Source organism: Bos indicus x Bos taurus, chromosome 28 (genome assembly GCF_003369695.1).
Source record: "Bos indicus x Bos taurus breed Angus x Brahman F1 hybrid chromosome 28, Bos_hybrid_MaternalHap_v2.0, whole genome shotgun sequence".
Lineage (NCBI taxonomy): Eukaryota > Metazoa > Chordata > Mammalia > Artiodactyla > Bovidae > Bos > Bos indicus x Bos taurus.
The window spans coordinates 27,865,419-27,892,958 of NC_040103.1; the positions used below are offsets into that span (position 1 = coordinate 27,865,419).

Sequence of the window (27,540 nt, forward strand, 5' to 3'; positions counted from 1 at the left end):
AACCTCCAAAACAGTTAGGGAGACACAGGGGCCATGCAGGAGAGGCAGCCGTGCAGCGGGTACAGTCCCAGTGGAGGACTGGATGGGCAGAGCTTTTGATGGGCTGGGACAGTTCATCTGAGCTGTGAGTGTCAGCTTCTCAAGCACACTTTGCACCTAGCATTCTGGCTGCCGTCTCCAGTTCCTCTTTCCGCCACTGTTATTCCCTTCGAGTTCCCTGAGCAAATCTTAGCCCAGCCCCCAGCACAATTAGGCCAGGCCTGTCAGCTCTAGCTGACACCGGAAGGCCTCTTCCAGGAGGCAGGGAAGTGCCCCAGCCAGGGTGGAGGGTGACAAGGCCTCTGCAGCCCCCGATTCCTGCACCACAGAGCACTCCCTGAAGAAGGCGATGCGTTAGCTCCTCTGTCCCAGGTTGCTACGTGTAGGAGGGAGCGCTGGCCAGGCAGGAGCCAGAGTGTCCCCAGGGATGGTCTTCTGAGAAGGGCCCCTGGGGGTTCCTGCATACCCACCCTAGTCTAACACCACAGACTCCCAGGCAGGGCCCACCTGACCCAACAGCAGCATCTCCAGTGGTCTCTGCAGTGTGTTTTCAGACAGTGTCAATCTCATTCCCTTAGCCTCTCACTTGCAGGAAACAAAGGCAGGAGATCTTTATTAAATGTGAACATCAAGAGATATTACAGGCCCCATAATTCCTGATACCTCTCTTAACAATGACTTAGTGCCTAAAAACACAAATTTCCCTCCCAGGGCTCCTCCCAGCTCCCTAAAGGCAGGCACCATGCTCTCGCTCCCCGACTCTGTTCCACACCCCCAGCCCACAGGCACGTCCAGAGGTACCGCCACCCGAGGCGAGCACAGAGAGACAACCTGGGTACCCTGCCTTCTCCCACAGCATCGGGATGGCAGGGGAGTGCCTTTAGGGTTGCTAGGGACAGGGTGTATTGTCGTGGATGAAGATGGAGACTGGAGCTCAGAGTAAATTTCGCTGAAAACAGGAAACCACGAAGCTATACCTTCAGTAGTAAGTGTCCAGAGACGAGCTTGAGGCCACGCAGGAGGAAGCTGGGGAGGAAGTGTGGTGTCTTTCTACTCCGGGGCCTCCTCCCTTCACACAGCGGCAGGTGGGCCTGGGGTCTGGCAGCCAAATTCTTAGAAGTTGTCTCTGCCTTGAGGTCAGAGCTGAGGTTTGGGCCAGGCCAGCCTTCCCAACAGGCGGGAACATTCTTTCTGAGCTGGGGGATGAGGAATCTAGTCTGTGGGCTTGTCCTTCAGCCCCAGGGGCAGCCTGGCCCTGCCTTCAGCAGGTATCACCTTGCCCATCCCTGCCCCTGGGACCCCACAAGCTGTGAAGACAGACCCTCTTTTTGTGGCAGCTGGCACTAAGTGTCCACAGCAGCAAAGAAAACAGGAGTAGACCCCCAGGGACAAAGCAGGAGCCAGGGTTCAGTGTTCTGGCCACTGGAGGTGTCAGTGCAGTCTTGAGGCCCAAGGCCCACACACTCACGCTCTCCGGCAAGCCCCCTGTACAGCTCAGGGCCCACGCTGGCCTACAGCCTTGGACCTGAGAAGGGAGCTCCCTGGCTCCAGGTGCAGGAGAGGGGCGTCTCCCTGCCTGCTGGGCCCTTATCCTGGCCAGAAGCCCGGGCTCTCAGCACCCAGGCCTGGCTCAGCAGAGCCAGCATAGGCTGCTGGCAGACGAATGCCCACTTGAAATGACACCCTCCACAGTGCAGTGCCCGCGGTGCCTGTCTAGCTCAAATGGCCCCACCACCCATATTCACCCCACAGGGCACAGAGATCCCTCCCCACTCCTCTCCGCGCTTTAAAGCTCTTTAATTGAAATTCCACAAAGAATTCCCTCCTATTTGTATATAAAGACAAACCCGGTCATGCCTAAAGCAGGAGATGGGAGCAGAGGGTCTAGGGCAGAGCAGGCCCAGACTTGCTGTGGACACGCCGCTCCTCCCACCCAACAGGGTCCTGCTGCCCTGATGGCTCAGTGCAGAGTGACTGGAACAGAGGTCCTCGAAGACTGGGGGTAGGGGTGGAGGGCTCCCTGGGCCTCAGGCACCTCGGAAGCAGAGTAGGGATTTCAACCCAGCTCTTAGAATCTATCCATGGGGTTTTTACACTGTCACCCACGTAGTTTTTAATAGCACCCCCTCTTCACACTGAAAAGTAGTCATAGTTCGGGCAGTACATTATGTGGTCACCAGCTCTCTTGACCACAGGGAGAGCGGGGAGGAGCCCTCTCCTCTGAACCTTCCCAGCAGGCCCCCACCCCCCGCCAGCCCACTCTCCCTCCACTCCCACCTATGGCGGGCTGCAATACAACCTCTGACCTGGCTCCCATTGCCCAAGATGCCAGTTGGCTCACAGTGGTCACCGTGCCCCAGGGCGTACTTCCCGTTTTGGGGCTTCCGGCCAGTGCATTCTGGGGACCCAGAGTACAGGCCGTGGGAACCCCAGATTTATTTAACCAATTGATAGCCCCTCAGAGAGTCTGCTGGTTAGAAGGCAGCCAGGTCAGGCAGGCCTAGCCCCAGAGCCTCATGATTACAAAGAGTGAGTCTGATGGATGAGCAGTCTCAGGCGGGAGTGGGGAGCCAGGCCCACTGCAGTGGGAAGTCTCTCCACATCTTATCCTGTGTCTCAGGCCTGGAGGGTGGCACTGGGAGGTCTGCCCAGGGCGCATGGGTCTCAGGTCCCAGGGCTTATGTCCCAGAGAGAGAGGCTGCCACGGGAGCTGGCAGTCCTGGGACTTCGAGAACGGAGGTCATCTGGTATCGATAGCTGGTGAATTTCAGGTCCCTAGGGTGGAATCCCAGCCTCTCACCGTCCTTGAGAGAGGGGCTGGACTGTCCAACACCTTCTCCCTTCTGCCATCCAGAGAGGTGGAAGGTCTGGTCATCAGGGGTATTTCAAAGAGTCTGACTTTACAGCTTGGAGGGAAGAAACCAGGGCCAAAGGGACCAGTCAGAAGGCCAGCCCTGGCTCAAATGCCCCTGCCCCAGGCCCAGCCACAACTTCCCATGGGCCCCCAGCTGGTTTAGACGGCCTCAGAATTTGGGGAATCAGGGACAGGGTCTGCAAAATAAAGGAGAAGCAGAGTGAAGGCGGGGCTCCTCTATCCGTCATCCCCCCCCCACAACCCCACACCCTGAGGCTGTGAGGATTCCCAGGGAGGTGGGGAGTGAGGCCGGTATACTGCCGGTCACAGCGCTGTGAGGGAAGAGAAGCACTCACCTAGGGAGGGAAAGAAGACCTCCCCGGGGCCGGGTGGAGACAGAGGAGTGTTGGGCTCAGAGAGCAGGTGCCGCCCAGACTCAGAAGGCTGCCGCTGGGCCATGTAGGACAGGGCCTGCCTGGGCTTGGCCTCCAGCATCCCATGGGAAGGTGGAGAGGTCTCAAAGCCAGGGTTTTCAATTCCTTGAATGTTGTTGCTGGAGAAGCAGGATAGAAGGTCATGCGTGCTGCCTGGGCTAGGCCTCTGACCTCCCGCCTGGCCTGCCTCACTTCTTTCCCCTCATCTCCCCATCCTTCCCCTCACCTGCCTTCCCACCCAGGCCTCAGCAGCACCTCCTAGCAGGAAGGGAGGCTCCAGGGCCAGGGAGGAAAAGCTGGGCTGCACTCTCCACCTGCTCTGAGCTGAGGGCATCTGACCATCTGCCCCCAGGCCCAGGAAGGAAGCCCCAGGTAAGAGTGGCTCCAGGACACTGGCCTCAGGAATCAGGGCACAAGTCTCTCTTTGGTCAGTAGAATTAATGGCCTTAGGACTGATTGTCCCCACAGCTTGTCTTGAGCTAAAGGGAGACCTTCTTCCTCCCTCAGAGTGGGACAACCTCTGAGGACCGCTCTAATTTTGAGATTCTAGCAGGATCTAGCTAGGACTTCCTGTGACCTGTCTTAAATATTATCCCTTTCAGACACCAGGGAGAAGCTCTGAATTTGGTGTTACATGTACTGGGGGCAAGTTCTTGAGCATGGCGTGTTCCCAAGCACGCCCTCCGTGCCAGGCCCCATGCCAGCTTCCTGCCCAGGGCACACCACACACACTCCCCATCCACTCCATCCCCAAGCTGCCCTCCCCACCACCACCACGTCTGAGCTAGGTCAGCCTCTGCCCTTGTGGCCTGACTGCTTTCTCCTTGGGGTGCCCTGCACTCCTTGGGGCCTCAGCCCCACGTGTGCTGACCTCTTTTGCATGTTTCAGGGTCTGCACGGGTTCAGCTGCTTCCTCCCCTTCCCCACCCCAGCTGACCACTGAGGCCCAAGGGTGGATGCATCGTTCATCCAAGCAGCATTGGAGCCAGCCAGCTGGGTGCGGGGTGGCAGGGCAAACAGCCAGTCGGCACAGATGGCAGATGGCAAATGCTCTTCTAACCAGCTGTGTCAGGCAGCTAAACCGGGGCCCTACTGCACAGACATACCTCCTTCCTGACAGCTGGCCCAGAGCACAGGGAGGACCAGGAAGCCCATGTCTGTGTTCTCAGCCCCACTGTGATATAAGCAGTGACCAGAGAGGAGAGGGGGAAAGAACCTAGTGGAGTGGAGTCAGGAGAATCAGTCTGTCCTGATTATAAAGTTCCCCCAACCCTTTCCGCATTAACTGCTGTATAAGAAGCTGGGTGTAGATAGATACTGCCCAGCAGAGACCACAGCCCAGGGAAGGCACGGAGAGAGCCTGCCAGACTTTGAGTGGGACGGCACAGTTGTGGCAGGTGTCCTCAGGAAGGTCTCCGTGGGCCTTACCTGTCCATCCGCACCAGTTCCTGGGCACCTAGGGACAGACAGACAGAGCAGCTGGTCACAGAGGGAAGGCTTTCCCAGACAGCATCCTGGCCCTCACTGGCAGACACCCCTCGGGAATGGGAGTGAACCTGGGCAGGGCTGTGCTCGGCCCCGGATCCCGCTTCTGCTCCCTCAAGAAGCCGGAGGGCAGTGCTGTGTGTCTACCCAGCAGGTGGGGCCTTGCTCAGCGGCCCGTGTTGACCCATGATAAATTAAACTCGGGATGCATTTGACAAGCGTGTGGGGCAGCTACGAAACCAAAGGCAGCGGTGGTGATGTTAGGCATTCAGGATCAACCAGAGGCCTGGCTCCTGAACTGTTGCTTCCTGTGTGGCCATTTGTCACGTTCTGGTCGTCAGCCATGATTTACTGGGCAGGAGTGTTGCAAGGTCAGTTCCTAATTAGAGTTCCTGATCCCCTCTGTTCTGTCTTCTGCATTGCCTAATAGGGTCAACATCTCTCAGAGGAACCCTAGAGGGCCAGAGACTTCATCAGTTCTCAGCCACACTACCACTCTCTACCCTGCAGTCAAGCTGCTGCCACCCTGCCCCACTGTGGAGGTTCCCCATCCCACAAACCAGCCACCAACCAGATGCAGCTACCCCAACTTCCCTCTTTCTTGCAGCTCCCCACGTACTCCCACAGATCCATCTTGTTTTTTTAAGAGTTTTGCTGCACATTACGATGGGGAAACAAGTGGTGGGGGAGGGGCACAGCAACAGAATACCCACGGGAAGTTGCATACAAGTTCCTGAAATCTCCGCGGTATCGGAATCATGGCTTCTTGTTTACCAGGGCGACTCTGTGTGGGGCTTCCTGCAGGCCTCGGCCTTCCCTCAGCTCATCCTCTCCTCTGCCCTTGAAGAAACCAAGTCTGCCTGATACTAGGGAGGCCACCATGCCCATTGGCCTCTGTAGCACACTGCCTTCCTCAGTGCTCGCAACACCTGTTGCTGTTGCTCAGTCCTCAGTCGTATCCGACTCTGCGACCCCATGGACTGCAGCACGCCAGGCTTCCCTGTCCTTCACTATCTCCCAGAGCTTGCTCAAACTCATGTCCATTGAGTCAGTGATGCCATCCAACTGTCTCATCGTCTGTCATCCTTCTCCTGCCTTCATTCTTTCCCAGCATCAGGGCCTTTTCCAGTGAGTCAGTTCTTTACATCAGGTGGCCAAAGTATTGGAGCTTCAGCTTCAGCATCAGTCCTTGCAATGAATATTCAGGACTGATTTCCTTTAGGATTGACTGGTTTGATCTCCTTGCTGTCCAAGGGACTCTCAAGAGTCTTCTCCAGCACCACAGTTCAAAAGCATCAGTTCTTCGACGTTCAGCCCTCTTTATGGTCCAACTCTCACATCCATACATGACTACTGGAAAAACCATAGCTTTGACTAGACAGACCTTTGTCGGCAAAGCAGTATCTCTGCTTTTTAATACGCTGTCTAGGTTTGTCATAGCTTTTCTTCCAAGGAGCAAGCATCTTTTAATTTAATTTAATTTAATTTCCCAAGCCTTGCTCTTTCTCTTCTTCCTGAGTGTGGCTTACTCCCGAGCACTCCCTCCATGCCCAGCTCTCGTGGCAGCACCCTGCCCGGAGCACACCACACACAGTCCTATCCATTCCATCTCTGACCTGCCACCCCTGCTCCAGGCCACTCAGCCTCTACCCTGGGGCCACACTCCTGCCATGTCCCAAGTGACTTCTGTTGCCATAATCCCATCAGCTGCTTCTCTGGCATCTGGATCAAGAAAAATGACTCACTCTCCATCTCATACCTGGTTTCTCTAGAATTGTCCCTCTGGCATCTCGTGTGTCTGTCTCTAAACCTTCAACTGTATAAGTCTTTTTTTGGAGAGGACAGAGGACTAGCCTCAAAAATACTTTTATTAGGAGATAAATGACTGATACCTTCATGTTACTGCATGTGTTAAATCTGGGGATAAGATGCTATGAAGTGGTTGTCCATCGTGAAAACGGAATTTGTTTAGAGTCTCAGAAGGCGTGCTCGTCTTTGGTCATGGCATAGCCCTGGCTGCCCCACCGCACCCCTCGAGCTTTCTTTCACTGCAGTTTTTCAGCACCCAGCTCATCTGTCCCTTTCACTGTGAAGCCCTCAGTCTGCAGGTCTCCCAGCACCTGCAGCAGGAGGTACTGGGGGCTGACCCCAGGCTGCCCGTGTCCTCAGGACATGGCCACAGCGTTCCGGCCTGGGGGTGTCCCCTCCCTGGTTTTCCTTCCTCCAGCCTGGGACACAGGCGGAGCCCTGGCCCAACCCTGGGGGCCCCGTGAGGATCAGCAGTGCCCCTCCCCCGCCCCGCGCCCACCTCTGCCGGGAATTTGTTTTCCCAGTTCCTGGGGGCTTCCCTGGTGGCTCAGAGGGTAAAGCAATGCAGGAGACCTGGGTTCAGTTCCTGGGTCAAGAAGATCCTCTGGGGAAAGAAATGGCAACCCACTCCAGTATTCTTGCCTGGAAAACCCCATGGACAGAGAAGCCTGATAGGCTACAGTCTGTGGGGTCACAAAGAGTCAGACACGACTGAGCGACTTCACTTTCAGTTTCCTGTTCCCTGATGGAGGCAGACCTATGGTCTGGAATAAGAGGGGACAGAAAGCCCCTCTTTTGCTGGGAGCCAAGCCTGCCTGAGCACGGCCCCTCCTCGTCCCTTCCCCACCTCCGTGGAAGCACAGATGAGCAGGAGCTGAGGGTGGCTCTGCAGCCATGCCTCTCCCTGGTTCATCTCCTGGGTTCCTCTTTCAGCTCCAGATCCCTTCCCCTTCCCCCACCCCAGCCCCAGCCCCAACCCTGGGGTGTTTGTGTAGATAAACTGTGGTAGCCTTTGTGAGAGGTATAAGAGCCTCCTGAGCAGCGGGGGAGAGTGACCCACTGAAGAGGGGCAGAGGGGTGTCCAGTTGTTCCAGTCCAGCCAAAGTCCCCCTCAGTTACCTCCTACTGCAGACAGCAGGGGTGAGGGGCGGTGCGGGAAGAGGTGGGGGAGGCCAGGCAAGGGCCCCCGCCCTCCTGCTCCAGGAGGACTGAGGCTGGCCGAGGCTCGTGGGTGGAGTCGAAGGAAGGGAAAGGGGCACTGTCACCCGAAGAGACAAGTGAAAAGGCCTCACAACTGGAAACCTGGCTCCACTCCGTGCTCATAAGTGGTTCCTTGAGGGAGCTCCTTAGCTGCTCTGTGCCTCAGTTTGCCCAGCTTTAAAACGGAGCCAATAGTAGGACTAGACTCTGTTAGGAGGAGCACATGAGAGAATGTACATAGCAGTCTGGGCATGGTACCTGGCCCAGCAATCCTGCTAGTTAGGGGTCCTCAGCTACGATGCTCATGCGGAGTGTTTTTATTGTGCGGTGGAACTATGCTCCCTGAAAACCACTGAGTTGAAAAGCGTTGAGTCTGAGTCTTACTCACTAAGTTTTATAACATTTAGTTAGTTATTTAACCCTGCTGATCTTAGGTTTGTGACCTGTAAAAGGAAAGAGTTGAATCGAGTTATCTCGAAGATCCCTCCCAGTTCTGATAATCCAAAGGTCATTTTGTCCCAACTGTTGCTACAAAGACAAACCCACCTGTATGTTAAAGCAGGTCCCCCAACAATCTCTGGGTGGCAGCACTTTCATAAACCAGTTTCAGCTACTCCATATGACTGCTCATTCATTCAACAGATCCCTGTTGAGTATCAAGCCAGCACTGCCAGGGGCCAGTGGGTCCCGTCCTCTCCACCACGGAGCCCAGCTCTTATCTCTTAAAGTGCAGAACTGGATCAGCCTTTTGCCTTGGCTCTTCCCTGTGGCTGAGCGGGACGCTGGGGCAGGTCACTCACACCCCACCTAGCCCAGGCAGAGGGGGATACTCACGGCGGTTGGAGGCCACCTGCCTTTGCTTGTAGACCAGGAGCAGGATGAGGGGGAGGCAGAGAATACCCACGATGCAGGCGCTCGTAGCCAGAGCAGCAGCCGTGATGCCTGAATGGACAGAGAGGCAGCCAAGGTGAGGCCCCACTCCCATTACTCCTCCTGAGGGAAACTGAAGCCCAGAGAGGGAAGGCCCAGCAACACGGGGACCCATCTTTACCCAGGCCCCACAGCTAGACCCGAAGTGCCCTGCAGAGGCGTGGAAGGTCTGGGAACCCCAAGAGGGCCAGAGCACCCAGAAATCAGGCCAGGCGCTTACAGCTGAGGCAGCTACAGGGGAGAAAGAGAAGGGGCCTTATCACAGCCTGCAGGAAACATCTCAACCACCTGGGCCACTGGTTGCTCCCTGAAGAGGAGAGCAGGCCCTTCACAGACCCCATGTCACAGAGTTCAAGGTTGAAAGAAGCCCGAGAGATAAAAAAACGTGTGAAAACAGATGAGTGGTAATAACTACACAACACTGAGAATATAATGAATGCCACTGAGTTGTACTCTTAAAAAAGGTTACACTGGCAATTTTATGTTATGTATGTTCTATCACAGTGAAAAATAAATGAATGAAAAGCCCTCTTTATCCCCTGAGAGACCCCTTGGCTCCAGGACAGGGCCTCTGAAAGTCATCTCACATGTACAGTTCACAGGGAGACATCTTGGGGCAAGACCTAGGGAAATGTGAGTCCTTGTCCAATTTAAATTTTTTAACCTTTCGAAATTACACGCACACAAATTTACAAGTTTTTTTTTTTAATTCAACATTTTCTTCCTCCACCTGTACCTGGGCCCCCTCCCGAGACATAATCTAGATACATTCTCCACATGTACAGCATATATGGGATCATGTGACAACTGCTTTTCCCACTGAGCACAGCTTGGACACCTCTCTGTATTGGCACAGAGATCTAGCTCATTCTGCCTAGGGCTTATCACGGGTCTCACCTAAGTTTATTGAAACATTCCCCTACTGGTGGGTATGTAGGTTGCTTCCATTTTTCAGCAGAACTAATAATGTAGCAATGAACTTGTGTAGGCATCTTTGCTCACTCAGGCAAATACATCAGTACATAAAACCTAGTAGTGAAAGTGCTGAGCCAAAGAGTATGTGTATTTTTTTTTAGGCTATTGCTAAATTGTCCTGAAAAAAAAAAAACAAAAAACAGTTGTACCACTTCATGGTCCCATCCATGGCATGGGAGGTTTTATTTGAGTCCATCTGCTGACTCCAGGAGTTTAGCTGGGAACAGTCGTGCCCTCAGAACCACAACCAGCATAAATGGTTTTCCTTCCCAATTTTAGCCCTTCCCTCTGACAAAAAATCAGTGGGGTAGTATAGCTTGTCACAGTGTCAGCTTGGCCCCAGCTTTGGGAAGGTGAACGGGCTCCTTGTTGCCTTTGCACTACTTACTTGGGTATAAAAGCTTGTTTTTTATCTCTTTGTATTACTGAACAACCCGACAGTGTGAACAAGCCTTCAGAGGGTTTGTTCAGACCTCGGAAGAGAAAAAGCTGTTTTCGGGTGCGTTAGAAGTACCCGCTGGTACAGGGACAGTTGCTGTGCTGTTACAAAGCGAGTGCGGCTCCACATTAAAGCAGGCTCCCCACGTACCTTAGCGAGGCTGCGCTTTGATGCAGAGTACTGAAAGTAAAACATTTTCTAATTCAGACATCTGAGTATCTCTGAACCCCATCACAGGACCTTATTGTGGGCACTGAGAAGCCGGCTACAAAGCACCCTTTTCTGGTCATCAAAGCAGGTTTCCTCCAGACTGGCACTAAGCAGCGTATGATGTAGTCAGTCACTGACCACTGAGCATCTTGGCCCAACCTCTCTCCTGACTCCGGTCCCCAAGCAAAGACTCCCTCTCTTTGGCCCCTCTAGGGGATCAGGTCTTGGTTTCTTTACAGCCTAGGCTGGGAGTTGAGGCTAGGCCCAGGGAGCAGAGTTTGGGCAGAGCTTTGTGGACCAGCTGCCCTCGGAGACCATGGGCTCCTCTGCAGAGCGCAGCCTCGCCACAGCTCCCCACCCCACCCCCCATGTGTGGCCAGTACCTGGGGCAGAGTTGGGGAGGGGTCTGGTCCTGTAGCCATCCAGAGGCAGGCTCATGCTGAGAAGGTGATCAGGCATTGGCAGAGGCAGCTGCCCAGCCAGCACCAAGCAGTGTGCCAGGCCCTTACAGAGGGGGGTGGGATAGAAGGGGCTCAGCCTGCTCAGCAAGGCTTTGTCCAGGGCCTGTCAGTACCCCGAGGGTGTTTATGGAGGAGGGAGTTCGCTAGGACTGTCTGGTTCCAGGGAGGGGGCTGGATGAAACCATACATCCTGCTGTGCTGCGGGGTGGAGAGGTTGCTTCTCAGGGAGATGAGCTGTCCAGCCTCCTGGCACAGGTTCGGTGAAAAACCACAGCCCCTCAGCAGCTCGGGGCTCCCGGGCTCCTTCGGTACCAGCTTCCTCATCACACTCCTCTCTCATCACCTCCCCAGCCGCCTCAAGCTGATGTGGGCCTTCAGAGGATTTCATACACCAGCTACCTTCCTACTTCCCCAAGACATTAGGAGACTGGGGCTGCAGTTTGCTGCTATTGTTACTGTTCAGTCGCTAAGTCATGTCCAACTCTTTGCAACCCTATGGACTGCAGTTAGAGAAGGAAAACTCACAGAGCTTCTTGGCTGGAAGCATCATTAACTCATCTGGTACCAAGGCTGGCTGTGGAGCCCCAGTCTTATAGCAGGGACTGGGGTCTTTCCAAAGGTAAGTGGCAGCAGAGGGCAGGACCCAGCAGTCAGCCCTGGGACCCCCTACGCACATGGATCACCAGGCGAATGTTTCAGACTGTTAGAAAACAGGATGTGCGCCCACCGTCCACTGCCACCTACTTGCCATCCTGCCTTGGTACAGGGGAATGGGTGAGATGATTTGGGAAGCCAGGCCTAGAACTGCACGTTAGAAGTAATAATAGCCAACACATACACAGCACTTACTCTGTGCCAGGCATGGTTCTTAGTGCTTTCTTTACACAGAGTACCTCATTGTAGCCTCTGCTGCTGCTGCTGCTAAGTCGCTTCAGTCGTGTCCAAATCTGTGCGACCCCATAGACGGCAGCCCACCAGGCTCCCCCGTCCCTGGGATTCTCCAGGCAAGAACACTGGAGTGGGTTGCCATTTCCTTCTCCAACGCGTGAAAGTGAAAGTGAAGTCACTCAGTCGTGTCCGACTCTAGCGACCCCATGGACTGCAGCCTACTAGGCTCCTCCATCCATGGGATTTTCCAGGCAAGAGTACTGGAGTGGGGTGCCATTGCCTTCTCCAATTTTAGCCTCAGAACAACCTTAAAAGTATACATAAACCATATCTCCATTTTACAGATGAAATGACCAAGGCACAGGGAGGTTCAGCAACTTGACTGATTTCAGGATCTGTGCTCTTAACCACTTCACCACACTGCCTTTCATTAGAATAGACTCAAGTTGCATATATGGCCAGCTTAGTATTTAGCTTTTTTTTTTATTAGTTGCCAAAAGTTTAAAATTGAGAGCTCAAGTAAAATCTGGACTTCTGACTTTGATTGAAAATTTAGTGATTCTGGCAACCCTGGGCCCCTCTCTTGGCGTATGCCAGTTGGAACTGCATGTACAAACTGGCAGCTGGGTTTTCACCAGTCTCTGCTTCTCCGTACCGTCTCCCCCACCAGCTCCCTGGCCCTGTGGGCATTCAGTCTTTGATCCCTGACTCAGCACCTTTGATAACACGGGGTGCCTCCCTGTGAGTTGGAAAGGGACACGCGTGCTCCCATTGCTCAGTGGACACGGTACCCAGAGAACAGAAGCACTGTCAAAGCACTCACATCCCACCCCAAAGTACAGCTGGGTTTCTTTTCATCTGAGACCCCTTCCACCTTAGTGCCAAGACTCCTCACGGCTGTCGTCTCCAGACCTCCAGAACCCAGACTCTGAAAGGGGACTCCAGCCTTTAAGAGGCTTTCAGATTGATGCTTTACCCCTGCCCTTGACAACTGGGACAGAAGCGAACATGTGCCTGTGGCCATTAAGAAGCCAATTCCCTGCAGACAGTAGTTCAGGGAAGCAGGGAGCAGAGTGAGGCTGCACATCCCGTGAATGGAGAGGAAGGACTATGTCAAAACCTGAGAGTCGAGGTGCCCAGCAAAGGAAGCCTGACCTACTCTTAGCAGTCAAGTTCTGCCTCACCCTTGGGCTCTTATCAGTCAGACTCCTGGAACTTCCCAGGCGACTTCTGTTCCCTTAACTCCAGCAGCTGCTGCTCTCGAGTCTAGAGCAAGAAAAATGACCCAGATCGCCACTCCCTCTCCATTTCACACCTGGTTTCTCTGACACTGTCCCCTCTGGCATCTCTTGTCACTGTCTCCAAGACAGCTGACTTTCAGAACGTGAGTGCTTTTCTGAAAATGAATGACTTTCAGAGGGGAGGGCTCCAGTACTCAGGCCGGGTTTGCACACTGAGAACCAGGTTGCTCTGGCTTCTCCTCTTGGCTCTGGGAGACTAAGAACCACTCACTCCATCCATCTGAACCTCAGTTTCTCCATCTGTGAAATGGGGGCAGTGGCAGAGTTGTTCTGCAGGAGCCCCTGGAGGCAGAAGTGGGACTAGGGGGTTGCTCATAGTGGAAGGGGTGATGGGGAAGTGAACACTCATGGACCCACCCGGTGAGGCTTTCCCTGTCCTGTGCACAGCACGTGTGTGCACACACAGTCGTGAGGCTGCTGCATGGGCAGGAAGGGGCTGCCGGGGTGTGGGGGGAGGGGGCTCTCCACCCTCCCCAGGGAGCCACCAGTGGAGGAAGTGAGGAAGGCAGCAGCTTGGTGCGAGGCCACACATGAGCTCTGTGGTGTGCAGACGAAGAGGCTTGTTCTTCGTTTCTTAGTTCCATGTGGGTCTGGCTCAGACCAAAAGTGTGTTCTAATTTTATTCCTGGCTAGTCTGTTTGTTGTTTCAAAAAAAAAAGAGTAGTTTGAATAGAAAGTCACCATGTCCTTTGAGTGGGGGCTTGGCTGTGGCTGAGCTTCCTGGCTTCAGCTGTGATGGATGTCCTGGAGGGCAGGGAGAAGGCCTGCACTTTCGTGTCTCCAGGACCTAGGCAGGAACTGGTCCGGACTGGATGCCCAACAAATACTAATAGAAGGCTGAGGAAGCCAAGAACGCCTCCTGTCAGAAGAGGGGGCACCCCTAAGACATCTCCCCTTTGCTGTCTCCAAGCTGCTGGGTATTCTCACCTGGACTGCTAGTGCCCAGGCATCCCTCGGAGCAATGCCCCTGCCCTCCATGGGCACCTCTGGGCAAACACCTGGGGGCTGACTGCCACCCACCACCCTGTGCATCCAATCTCCTTCCCCAGCTGTGCGCACTTCACCTCCAGAAGGTGGGTTGAGTACAGTGCCAGCTGACTTCCCTTGTCGGATGTGTGAATTGAGGCCAGTAATGTCACCTCTCTGGGCCTCTGTTTCCACGAGTGTGCCACGAAGTTGGTGACACCTACTTTGCAGGGTTCTTGTAAGAAGCCATTGAGATACCAATGCTTAGAAGGACTTAGCACAGCGCCTGAGATATAGCAGGAGCTTTAGGAAAGGTCGTTCTGTTCCCCTGCCTCAGCCTCTCCCTCAGCCCTCTCCACACACATAGAACAAGGTTGAGTCCAAGCCAGGAGGACCCACACACACACCGCCCTCCTTCCCATGTGGCAGGGGAGTGGTCCCCACTGAAAACAAGCTCGGCAGCCTGTGGCACCCAGTATCTGTCATGGGGGCACTTGGCCCAAGGTCACTGCCAGGGCACAGCCTCACCCAAGAGTCAGGGGTAGGACTCAGAAGCCAGCTTCCTCAAGCTTCAGGCCTTAGAAGGGGCATGGGCTTCTGGGGCCTGCAGCCCAATGGCTCAGGTGAAGGAGGAAGCAAAAGAGAGGAGCAGCAGCAAAAGAGGAGGAATGGGGTTCTGTGGGCTTGGGGTGATGACGTCAGAGTTCAGAATGAGGTCTGGGTCCAGGGTGAGGACAGAGAAGAACAGAGAATCCAGAGGAGCCAAGAGGTGGTTCCTTACTTTCACTCTCGTTGGAAGAGGGTGGGTACGCGATGCACTTAGATAGTGTTTCTTTGCCTGTGGGAGCAGAGAGAAGGGTCATTAAGTGGGTTTCAGACCCTGGCGGCCAGGAAGACTTGTTCAGGCTGGTATGCCCTGCTCCTGTCACAGATACCTTTGCTCATGTCCCCTTGGCAATGCTGGCCCAGCTACACACACACACACACACACACATACACACACACTCACACGGAGGCATATTTTCACTGCACAGCCAGGCAAGCCCTGCCCATCGCCATGACACCCCCATGGGTGTGTGGCTACCTGCCCACACCCACACCTCTATCTAGTCTACTGCCCCTTGTCATCTCATCTACACACACACACACACACACACACACACACACTCCTAACTCACAGTGCAGGTCATATATCACAGCCCTGGAATTGTCGTGAGCAGACACACTCCCAGCCCAGGTTCATATGCTTAGTCACTCAGTTGTGTCCTACACTTTGCAACCCCATGGACTGTAGCCCGCCAGGCTCCTCTATCCATAGGATCTCCCAGGTAAGAATACTGCAGTGGGTTCCCATTTCCTTCTCCACTAGTCCCTATACTCTCTCCCATTAAAAAACCCCACTGTCATAAACAGAGCCCTGTATGCCCTTCCTCTCCATCACACCCAGCGACCCAGAAAGAGGTGTTCACAGCTCCACATCCTCACATCCCATCCACCACCCCTGGAGTGCCAGCCATACAGAATCAAACAGCCCCCAGCACAGTGTCACACCACCAGGCACACAGCGCCACCCCCCACCAGTCACTCAGTCCTCTGCTCATCCTCCCAGACAAGCTCAGACACCATCCCCACAGTGACAGCCACCCCTGGCCGCCCCACAGAGGACGGGCTCACCTCTCTGCACCTGCAGCTCCATGGCTCCGAAGAGCCGCTGCTCCGAGTGGTGGTGCCTGATCTCCACCACCAGGCAGCAGTAGAGGCCGCCGTCCAGCAGCGTCAGGTTGCGCATGGTGATGGTGAAGTTGCCGTGGTGGTCGGAGGCCGACTCCAGCCCGTAGCGCTGGGCCAGATCCTGGCTGGTGTTGGCCTGGTGGCTACTGTGGTGCAGGTGCAGGTCCTGGAACGTGAGGTTGCGGATGGGCCGGCGCTCTGAGCAGACCTGCACCTCGCCCCTCGAGCTGCGGTACCAAGTCTTGTAGAAGGTCACGTCGTGCCCTTTGGCCAGGGGGCCCAAGAGCCTGCAGGTGAGGGTGACGTTCTGCCCCTCGGGACACACGTACAGGGAGTAGGGCGTGGCAATCTTGAACGCTGTCACCAGGTCTGCTCAGAGAGACGAGAGCCTGTCACCCACCTGAGCCGGCAACACTCCCAGTACCCACCCGAGTAGGGAAGAACCTTGGCCTGGGGCTTCAAAGATATGGGTTCCCCAGCCACAAGCTCAGGGCCAGTCAGCTGACCTCCCCAAGCCTCAGCTTCTTCTTTTGCTCATGAACCTGGCTCCCTCCAGGCTGTGTGGGAGGAGCCACAGGAGCCTCCCCAGGTAAAGCTGGATGAGGCATAGGCGAGAAACCAGGCAGGCAGTAGGGCGGGCCGGGCCTGCGGTGTCCCTATCCCAGGGACATGTGCGCTCACCCCAGCTCCTGTCCCTTCACTGCAGGCACCATGGCTCTGCCCAGACCTGGCCCCTGGCACTTGCAGTTCCTGTGCTCAGCACATCAGGTGGGAGAAGCAGAAGGCAGTTTGGGAACAGCAGCCCCTTACCCTGGACCACCCCTCTGGGGGCCATCAGCATCTATTGCCACTCCTGGGGCCAGCCTGCCCCGCACCCCCCTCATCAGCGAGCACTGACGCAGCATCTGCCCGTGTGAGGCCTGTGCCAGGGGCTCTATCTCACCTGGATGCTGAAGACGGAGCCTCCCTTGGGACCTTATGGCCTAGCTGGGTAGACAAGTCCTACATCCTGACAAAGTAACCCCACAGGACAAAGGGCAAAGCCGCGCCAGCCTCGGGGCACTTGAAGGAAAGAGGACGTGACCTTCCTGGGGATAGTCAGGAGACTTCTTAAAGGAAGGAGAGTCTTTGGGGTTGATGGACAGACAGGAGCCCAGCACATGGAAGGCAGTAAAGCAGGAATACCCAAGGTGTCTCAGGGGCAAGGACAGGTGTGAAGAGAAGGTCATCTCATCCAGGCGCCTGCCTGCCACCCGGTCTTCTTAGACACGTTTTTCTCATTCATTTTGCTTCAATAAGCAAATGAAGCCATCCCCTGGTCCTCTTTACCCTGCCCCCATCTCCCAGCATGTAACCATGTTGACCTCCCAAAGCACTGGCCCTTTAACAGAAAATTCTGTCTAGCTGTGAGCCACAGTTTCCTCGTGTGTGCAGTGAGGAAAATATTAGCTACAGTGGGGTTGTGAGAGGACAGAAAGAGGAGAACACACTACGTGAGCTCTCGTGCCCTCTGCAGACATTGGAGCGATAGCTGTAGTTACTAGACATTAGCGATGTTTTCATTTCATTTTGCATCTCGGGGTGGTTGTGGGCCGACAGGGAAGGAGGGTTTGGAAATATGTACAGGATCCAAATGGATATGCCCCTTCCATTGCCATTGCCTGAACCCGAGATAATAATGCCGCTTCTTTCCAGACGCCCCTTCCCTGTTTTACAGCCTGTCTCCCTACCCCTACCCAGAGGAGCTGAAAGCCTGGCCCAGTCAGGAGAGAGGCAGCCGCTGGAGCTTTGGAATTGGCTCAGCCTGCAAAGGAGTCCAATAGCTAAGAGTTACATGGACTCTGAGCCTCAGATGCCTCGCTGTAAAACACAGAAGTGGAACGGCTCCCTGACAGAGTTGAGGCAAAACTACAGATAATTTACGTGAAATGCTCTGAAAGTTGGAGCTTGATACCTGGGAGCTAGATAGGTCTCTAAGTCATTTCTGCAATTCAAAAGACATTTCTTAGGAGTGAAAATAGAACAGAGAAGCCTGCTTTGAATTCTTTCTCACCAAAGTGTGAATGACTGGTAACAGCCGTGGCCCAATCTTGGCATGCTTGCATATTTCAAGCAGAGTGTGAGGAAGCAGCAAAGACATTTCCCCCAAAGAATATGGCTGCAAGGGTGGAGTTTTAAGCCCCAGAGGGTAAAAAGGACAGATACGCACCAGAGCCTCCCACTCCCGGCACCTGCGTGTGAGAGGGAGCCATTTCTAGGAATCCCAGATTTTTGGAAAGTCATTGCCGAGGTGAGCAAAGACTTCAGAGCTTTAGTTCAGAACTTTAGTCAAGATGCTCATTTCCTTTTCAGGGAGAAATATAGATGTCAAGAAAGGGAAAGTGGTTTGCCTGAAGTTCTGGAGGGTATAAACTCAAAACCTGAAGCATGGGTTCTTCAGGTAAAGAAGGATCTAGTTAGGACTAGAAGAATAATAAATAGGATGGGCATGGCCAGCAACCCAGTAAGGCAGGTGTTATTTTTATTCCTGTCTCACCAATGAGGAAACTGAGGCACAGAGATGTGAAATAACTCACTGAAGTTCACAGGGAAAATACCAGAGTCAGAATTAAACCCAAGCACTTAGACCCTGTACTAAAAGAAAAAATTTCAGAATTTGGCAGCCCACAGGCCATATTCAGCCTTCAAATATATTTTACTTGAACCTCAAAGTATTTTACATTTTTTTTTGAGATTGCCAAATTTTACAGACCAAGAATTTGATACGAAAATTCTGACTTCCAGCTTCTCTTTGAAAATCAGAACATTAACACTAAACCCAGCTTTCCAGATGGTAGTAAAGAGTCTGTCCACTAATGCAGGAGACACAAGAGACCTGGGCTTGATCCCTGGGTCAGGAAGATCCCCTGGAGTAGGAAATGGCAACCCGCTTTAGTACTCTTGCCCGGAAAATTCCACAAACAGAGGAGCATAGTGGGCTACAGTCCATGGGGGTCGCAAAGAGCTGGACGCAGCTGAGCGCAAGCACACACAGCTTTCCTATGAGGCACTTGTCAACTGGAACTGAGAGTAGCAGCCTCCTCTTCCCACGGGGCATTGGTGTTCTAGCTGGCCGCAGTCTCCACCTCTCCCCAATGTTTCCCCCTAGTCTGCTTCACTCTCTTGCCATCAGTGTCCCATGGACATTTGAGTTTCTGGTCCGTGAGTGGGCTCCTTGGTGTCTAACCAGGGAGGCATTCCACTCCCCAAGCCACTGTCCTACAGATATAACAGTCAGGCTCAGAGAGAAAGTGATCCACCCAAGGCCCCCAGCGGAAACCAAGCTACTGAATTATGGCTGTGCCAATAAATGAAAGTGGGAAGTAGTCACAGAAAGGGCCCTCTGAGGAAGAATATAGAGCCACCCAGAGAGTGGGCCTGGATTAGCTCTGCCCTGTGCTCCCCCTTTTCCCCAGCTGGCCATGTCAGAGCTCCCACCAGCCCTTCTCCCAACTGATACCCCATTTTCCCTTTCCCCAGCATTATCTTTAGCCCTAAAACTACCCCCAAGGGTGTGAGCCGAATCCAGATCCAGCAGTACTGGCAGAAGCATGCACACCTTGGGGGCTAGGGGGAGGCTGGCTCAGTGGATGGGGCGAGTGGAGGCCAGGGCCACAGGTCTGGGTGAGTGGAAGCAGAAGCAAGAAGTGAGCACAGAGCCGAGCAGGGTGGGGACTATCAAGTGGACAGAGGTGTGGATGGGGTGGGGCGAGTATGTAGGCAAGATGAGGCTAGCTTGTGAGCAGGATAGGTGTCCGTGAGCACAGGGTGATGGGGTAGGGTGGGAGCAAGCAGCAGGGCCTCCAATGGGGCACCAGCCCACAGCTTCCCTGGTCCAAGCAATGGTGTTAGGGACCACAGAATTCCCCAGAAAAGCAGTGGGGAAGGGCTTTTCAGCCCAAGAGGCAGTTTCTTTGCAGACTCACAGGGGAACACAGAACTGGGGTTCAGAGACAGAGCTGGGGAGGGTCATTGCTCAATTCCTAACACCCCAAGCACCCCAGAAGGCCCTCTTCCCCTTTTAGAAAAAGGAGAAGCTACACTGGGCTTTAGGTTTGGGTGTGGGAGAGAGTATTCAGTTCCAGCAAACGCACTGGATCGGTGGGCCAGATGTTCACAAGACGTCCTGGGGGAGAGAAAACATCTTGTTTGTTGTGTTTGAGACTCCAACCAGGATAAGGCCAGGGGCAGCCTGTCCTTAGGTGGACTCTCAAGGGCACGGTGTTAGGGAAAACTACACACGTGCCCCCTGCCTTCCACGACTGCACATACACATGTGTGTTATCAGGGGCTATAAATAGCCCAGCTGGAATTATAATTATTTGACCAGAGGATGTTGCTTATTGTAAGGAGCAGATCCTTTTGGACACCTGGGGCATTGTCGGAGACTAGGGAGGAAGGCCCCTGGCTCCAGGGTGGCCGAGAGCATGTGGAACAGGAAAAGGCCCCAGGCCCTAGGCTGAACCTGTGCCTGGGTGGGAACCATCCATCATTGTGCTGTTTTTAGGGCCCAGCCCCACCCCCACCCTGCTGCTGGGTGAGTTTTCAGAAGCACCTGCAGGAAGAATGCTGTGACTCTGGGGTAATTTTAGGTCTAGGATTAAAACACTAGCCTGGGTGGGCAGATCCCTGGGCCCCAGTCCCCACTTAGCCATGCCCTTACTGTGTGCCTTGGGCAGGTCCCATCCTTCTCTGGGCCTCCTTTTCTTTATCCTATCTTGAGAGACTCTCCACATTCCTAGCCACCTTCCAATTCTGAAACCCTGCGACAGGTGAGCAAGGCTGTCTTTCTTCAGGGCAGAGAAGGGTGACAAGAATGGGCAACAATACGAAGATGATCACAGGCATTTATGAGCACTTCTTACATGTTAGGACTTGCTGAGCACTTCACACTCATTTAATTCTCATAACCTCTGATGTAGGTCTTATTATGCCCATTTTAAAGAAGAAGAAATAGAACCAGAGAGGTGAAGCGATTTGCCCAAGGCCACACAGCCCTACGTGGCTGAGCAGAGGCCCACACCTTGGACAAGCCAATGCTGCAGACAGGAAGAGCCCTCCACCCCTCCAGCGGGTGGGGCTAACACTTCATCCTCTAGCTACTCAGAGTGAACTGACTGACCTCCAGTTGACTTCTGCGCTCTCCACGTAATCATCCTTGCTCTGCCTCAGACCCAAAGCAAAAACATCATTCTTTCATTCCACAAATATTTACTAAGGTCCAAACTTGAGCCAGGCCCAATGCAGAGAGGCCGTGGGGGTGCAGAGTTCCTTAAGGGACTTCCACTCAGAATTCAGTCCTGCTTCTGCCACTTTCTAGCAATGGGACCCTCAGCCACAGAGGGGCTGAGCCTCTTGTAAAAGCTTCTCTTTTAGTCTAAGGGAAAGTTCTTGTTTGGCTTCATCTCAAGATGCTAGTTTGTGTGACCCCTTTCCCCCGCAAGCAGGCACCTCGTGAAATCCTGGGGGTGTGCATGGGATGGGCGTGGGGGTGGGGGGAGGGCATGTAAACAGGCCTGTGTATTTTCTCTGACCAGGCATGAACTTAGCCCACAGTCACCAAGGCAACACCCCGGCCTTTGGAGGTGGGTCCCTGGTTCAATTAGTCAGGCCTAGAAGGCCCCACCCAAACAGCTAGACTCTGTCTCGCTGCTAGGGGTTGTAAGTAAACAGTTACTCGTGGCCTGCTATTGCTGGCCCTGTGCTAGATGCAAAAGGCCAGGTCCTCACCCTCACAGCGGACCCCACATGGACCCTGCCAGGGCAGTCCATGAGGGTGTAAGGAAAGGCCAGGCTCTGTCTTGATCAAGATGCAGAGCACAGAGGGCAACAGAGGTAAGGACCAATCAGGACTGGTCCTGATTCCAGCGCTAAGCTCCAGGAAGTAGCTCCAGGGCAAGGGGCTGAGGCCCCAAAGCTGGCAGGTCCGCCCGTGGGCCTCTGTAGCTGGTGAGGACAAAGGGCATCTCAGATGTGTTTATTGATACCTCCTCCTGCAGGAAATGTCCATTCACATCAGACCAAGGAGTCTAGGAAGGGGAAGCCAGGCTCTATGGGAGGAAGTGGCACTTCCAGCACCTTGGGAAAGCATCGTGCCTCTGGGGCTGGAGGCTGCTGGCCAGCACACCTCCCCGGGGAGAGGCTGGGGCTGGCCAGAGCTGCGCCAGTGACCACTCCTCTGGATGGCTCCTTCCTCAGCTCTCCCAGGCCTTCCCTGAGGACGGCTCTGTGTAGCCCAGATTGCCAGCTCCAGCCAGCTCCCCTCAAGATCCTGTGGCTTGAGGACGTCCTAAGGTTCAGATTGATATCTCTTTGTGCCCGCCCCTCAGTGCAGGAGGCTTGGTGGTAATGGCAGCCGCAGGTGCTTACTCTGTACCAGGCATCATTCTAATCACTTCTACATTGATTCCCTTATTGAGTCCCCACTCCCTGTGAGGCAGGACTGTGACCATCTCCACTTTACCGACGAGGAAACTGAAGCACAGAGAGGCTAAGTAACTTGTACAGAGTTTCACAAATAGTACTTGGTGGTGCCAGGATTTGAGGCCAGGTCATCTGGCTCCTGAGGTCTGCAGTGTAGAAGTAGCCAAGGATTAACCAGGGTCCCCGCCTCCTTCCTACAGATGTACAGTGTGACCTGGCCAATGGGGCTGCCAGCTCCCTCTCCCATTCTCCCCCACTGGTTGTTGGGACAGCCAGCCAGTCCCAGCATGAGGAGAGGACCCAGCTAGAGCCACTGTATTTATCTGGAGAAGGCAATGGGGGGGTGGGAGAATTGGGGTCTGGAAGAAGCCCAGATAGCCCTGCTGACCCTGTTCTGTCCTCTTAGGATGGGAAACTGCCCTCCTTCCCTTCTTCCAGGAGAGCTAAACTGCCCCCTGTCACCAGCTGCCACTCTGCACAGTGGAGAGGAGCTGATGGCATCTGTAGCATAAGTAGTTTTACTTTCAGTTTGATGTCATTAAATAACATTGAATCACATAGAGAGAAGGCTATTCCCTTTTCAATTCTCTTTCAGTCCTGATTACATCAAAGAGAAAGTCCTAGTTTGATGCCAGTGTATCTTCAAAACATCTCTATTATATGCTAAACTCGTCATCTTTTTTTTTTCTTGCAAGGTACAGCAGGCTTGGAGCCTTCTCCAGGCTATAGTTTCCAATCAGAATTTACCATATTTGGTTTTCCTATTATGCACTTTTATGATTTTGTTCTATTTATGGCAAGTGACACTGGCTTTCCATTTATGGCAAGTGATATACAGTTTCCTTTTAAAATCTATTTACCTAAGTAAAAGAAATGAGTAGATTTTTTAAAGTACATATGGTAATAGGCAGACACTGTAGAAATCCCCAAGGTGGTGAAGAAATGGACTGAAGGTCAGGAAACACCATCATGGAATTACCCTTCAGAAGCATGTCTTCAGCCTTGCTGAGACCCTGTTACCCAGCCTGCTCAGGGCTCAGATAAAGAGGGAGTGTGTGTTTGTGGTCCCATAGTAAGTGAACAGCAGAGGCAGGACTTGACCCCCTGGTCCCCATGAGAAGTAAGATCCTACATAGAAGGGCTAAGAGACTAGGCTGGCTTGCCAAGGAGCAGAGCAGCTTCATTACTGAATTATTGGTGTACACAAAGGTGGCCATTGTTTTTCTCTCTGGGGGTGGTCAGCCAAAGTAAAATAGGCTGAATATTAAGCTCAGTTATAAGAAAAGACCCTAAGAAGACAAGCAAACCCTGGCTTGCCTTGAAATTGCAGAGTCCCCATTTCCAGGGAACCTTAAGAGGAGCCTCTACAGGCACCTGCATGGGCATTTCAGACTCAAAGTGCATAGAGGTGGCACAAAGGGCTGGGCTCAGCACCCCACACCTCCAGGATTCTAGAGAGCCCTGCCCCAGGGAAGCCAGTCAGTGCCTTCCCATGCTCTGGGCACTCCGTTGGACAGCAAGAGAGCTAAGGAGCTTAGCTAAGAGCTAAGGCAGCAAGGAGCTAAGACAGTAAGCCAGTGGCATGTGGTCGTCAAAAGCCAGGAGACAGAATCATACCACATAACCAGAAGCAAGTGCCAGGTGCTATATTGTGTGTGTACCCTTCGCCACAGCCTCTGGGGCAGGCACTGCCATCGTGCCTCTTGGAGAGATGATAGAACCTGCTCAGCCATGCTGAGCAGCACGTAAAATCACAGAGCAGTACAGGGCCATCTTGAGAGGCGAATGGAGGGCTCATTGCCTCCCCGAGCTGGACTGTTAAGTAACGGGTTGTATAAGAAACCCTGGCAGGCAGGGCACACGACTCCAAGTCCCTAGCTTCGCCATTCTCACACATGGTGGCATCAGGAAGGCCCCCAGCACTGCTACTGAGGGTCCCCAGGGTCTATCAGAAGCTGTCCCGGTGCTCCCTGGTCCCCCTCCCCTGGTAAGGCCAGACTGCTCCTGGATGAACAGCTGGCTTAAAACCTGGAGCCTCAAACTCAGTCTTTGGGACTTGGTCAGTGCTGGTTGAGGGGTCACTGCCAGTATACTCGATGGGCACTGAGGACCCCTTCCTTCCTCTCTTCTTTCCCTCAGTCTGCTTGGCCCTAAGCCCCTCTGTGTGTGTTGCATATAGGGAGGTGACCCCTCAGCAGTGTACCTCCCACTGGGGCCACCCTGACCCTGGAGGTCAGACCCAAGCAGGGAACCTTTGGGAGAAAAAGAGAGCAACCAGCCCAGCCAGGGGCTCCCCAATATAGCTGGGGACCCCTGCCATTGGGTAGAGGCTCCCTTGTACCCATGGGCTGACCTCAAGGCTGCTTCTCTCCACCCCAGGGCTTCTGGGCAGAGGATCGTGGATTTCCTAAGACTAGTCCTTGCTGTGTCAGAGGCTTGCACCATTGGGTTACTCAACAAGGGCCTGCAACACTGCTTACAGGGGAGGATGGGCTCCTCCCTCCCCAGTGCACCTCCATGGACTAGTCCCAGAGTTGGAGACTCCTGGGTCAGCCTGTGAGGTCATGGCAAGGTCAGTAACTTCCATAGGCATGCCAAAGGGGAAGAAGCGGCTCTGCCATCCTTGGAGTCTTCTGGGTTCTGGCCTCCTAGGTACCTCCCTCCACCCATCGCACCCTGAGTCAGATCCAGGAAAGGGGTATCTGCAACTCTCCCTGTGCTCCTGAGCATCAGGCTCACCACCACCATTCCCCACGGTGCTGGCCCAGCCCCAGGAGTGGGCTCCTAAGCATCAGGCTCACCACCACCATTCCCCATGGTGCTGGCCCAGCCCCAGGAGTGGGCTCCTAAGCATCAGGCTCACCACCACCATTCCCCACGGTGCTGGCCCAGCCCCAGGAGTGGGCTCCTGAGCATCAGGCTCACCACCACCATTCCCCACGGTGCTGGGGAGTGGGCTCCTGAGCATCAGGCTCACCACCACCATTCCCCATGGTGCTGGCCCAGCCCCAAGAGTGGGCTCCTAAGCATCAGGCTCACCACCACCATTCCCCATGGTGCTGGCCCAGCCCCAAGAGCTAGAGAACAGGTCTGCACCAGCCACCCCATCTCACCTTCCTGAAGCATCAATCCTGCCCAGGGCAACCCAGCCCCTCAGCGGGCTGGTAAGCAGGTCTTTTCAGTTCACAGACCCTCTGGACCATGCCTACAATTAGGCCTGCCCATCTCTTAGCCCCCTTGTTGCGCACTCTACTAGGCAGCAGCATGAATACTCATTAGCACACCCATATTACAGTTAGGAATACTGAGTCCCAGACTAGTTCAAAACTAAGAGAATTCTCGTGACTCCTTTCAGTGGAAAACTGCTTCAAACCCTAATTATCCCCCTGAGCTGGGCCCAGGAAGAGATGGAGTACCAAGCTCTCTCTGGGAAGTCTCCGGGCTGTGTAGACAACACGAAGCAAGGGGCTCCAAGCCTCCGTGCTGCTGGCTGCTCTGCGAGCCAGTGCCCTGTGCCCTATTCCTCTGGAACTCAGTTTCCCAAACTGGGGCTGCTGAAAGAGAGCAGCCCAGCCAGAGGAGGACCCAGGGTAGGGGTAAGAGAACTGAAGTGCGTCTCAGGGTCACTTGGAGAGGCTGGGACAGGGCAGGGCTCTGTAGCCAGCAGGCTGCCGGCCTTCCTGCCTGCCACCATCCCCTGCTCCTCTGGGAAACCATGTCTGCCACGAGCCATGGCCTTGGTGCTGAGACTGCTCCCCCGCCCGCTTTGACTCTTCCTGGGGAGCACCCAGGGCTTAGGCAGCCGTGTCTGCGGGGTGGGCTCCCTCCTCCTCATAGGAGGCCAGGCCAGCCTCCCAGAGCTGAGATGACATGAGCTGCCTGCAGGCTCCCCAGTTTCTGAGGTGTTTTCCAGGTTCTCTCAGGCTCCTCCTCTTGCTCTTACCCTCTCGTCCGCTCCCTCCCCTTCTTCCGACTCGCCCACTGGGTCCGGTGCCAAGCTCCCCACCTCCCTCCTGCATCCCTCTGACTCCCTGCATGACTCACACTTTCCCTCCTCCTTCCCAGGGAAAAAGTTTAAAAGTTGAGTTCCATAGGCTGCCTGCCGGTCCCCTCCTCCCTCACGATCCAACTGCCCCAATCCTAGACAGACAAGAAGTGTCGCCCAGACTGTGGGTGCCAGGACCTCCTTTGCCCCCCCCCCCCAACTCAAGGAGCCCCTGTGTCCTGGCCAGGATACCACTTAGAACTGTGAAAGTCTGCACTTCGGAAGAGGAAAGTGACACCTCCCCGTGTATGGCTTCTGTGTTTGAGCTAAGGAAACTGAGACCCGAAAGATGCTATAAGTTATCTAAGGACCTAGAAGGGGCTCATAACTGAGCTGGGAAATGCCCCCATGTTCTCCCCAGCGCATGCCCTACATCAGTCCCCTCTGGGGGCAGCTTTGCTAGGATGCCGGGAATCAGCCCGCCACTCAGCACTCGTACCCTCAGAGGGGTGTGCATGTCCAGCAGTAGACCAGTGTCCACACTGGCCAGTGCCCACCAAAAGGCTCAACCGTGAGTGTCCCCAGGGTGTAGGACAGTGGTGTGAGTATACAACTCCCCTACCGTGTGAGATCCTGGAGCCCTAAGGCGGGGCAGGGAGATGCTGCAGGTGTCAAATGCCAGGGGCATTCACTAGAACACACTGGGTTGTCTCCACTGCGTCCACCTCCTGTTCGGCAGAAGGTGCTCCTGCCCTGGGCTCTCTGGGCTGGGAAGGCTTGGACAGGCAGCCGCTTAGGCAGCTGTCAGCAAACAGATGTGCCTATCACCCAGCCAGGACACTTGGCAGAGAGCTGCTGCCGGCTGCCAAGTAGTCCTAGCAGTCTCTCTGCTGTGGGTGGGGGGGGGGGGGGGGGTAGGTCACAGGGGGCTGAAGGGGACTCCCAGGGCACTCCCGTCTGACCTGTGATCCCTACCCTGCCCGCTGTGTTCTCCCGGTGCTCCTCCCCCGCACCCAGGCTCGCCGACCTTACCTCGGGAGGCAGCCAGGAAGAAGGCGAGGAGCACAGGCCTCCAGCGCCGGCTGCCAGCCTCCGGGACTGGGGGAAAACCCATGTCGCCGTCGGGCAGAGCTGCGTCTGGCGCAGCCGGGCCAGAGCGGAGCCCAGGGGCACGCAGAGGGTACTCCTGGTTCGCAGAGAGCGGACGGGACGCGGCCGGCGGGGAAACCTCCGGGCGAGTGAGTGTCGAGCAAGTGAGCGCAGACGGCCGCCCGCTCCAGGGGCCCCACAGCACCCCCGGGCGGCCATGGAGGGCACTGCCTCTCCAAGGCTCCATGGGAGGGACTTCCCACTGTCCCGCACGGCCTGGCC

General features: G+C 54.7%; 2 protein-coding genes across 5 annotated transcripts in view; one reads left to right on the forward strand and one right to left on the reverse strand.

Annotated features, from left to right (window-relative positions):
* Positions 1–27,540, forward strand: part of CDH23 (cadherin related 23) — a 436,585-nt gene that overhangs the window by 365,536 nt on the left and 43,509 nt on the right. The window lies entirely within an intron of this gene.
* On the reverse strand, positions 626–27,446 carry VSIR (V-set immunoregulatory receptor). The gene is made up of 7 exons (XM_027530375.1): positions 27,202–27,446; positions 15,666–16,091; positions 14,773–14,829; positions 8,656–8,763; positions 4,756–4,783; positions 3,250–3,446; positions 626–3,090 (listed from the first exon to the last, which is right to left on the reverse strand). Exons 1-7 carry the CDS (start codon positions 27,281–27,283, stop codon positions 3,053–3,055), a joined length of 936 nt encoding a protein of 311 aa, XP_027386176.1. The 5' UTR covers positions 27,284–27,446; the 3' UTR covers positions 626–3,052.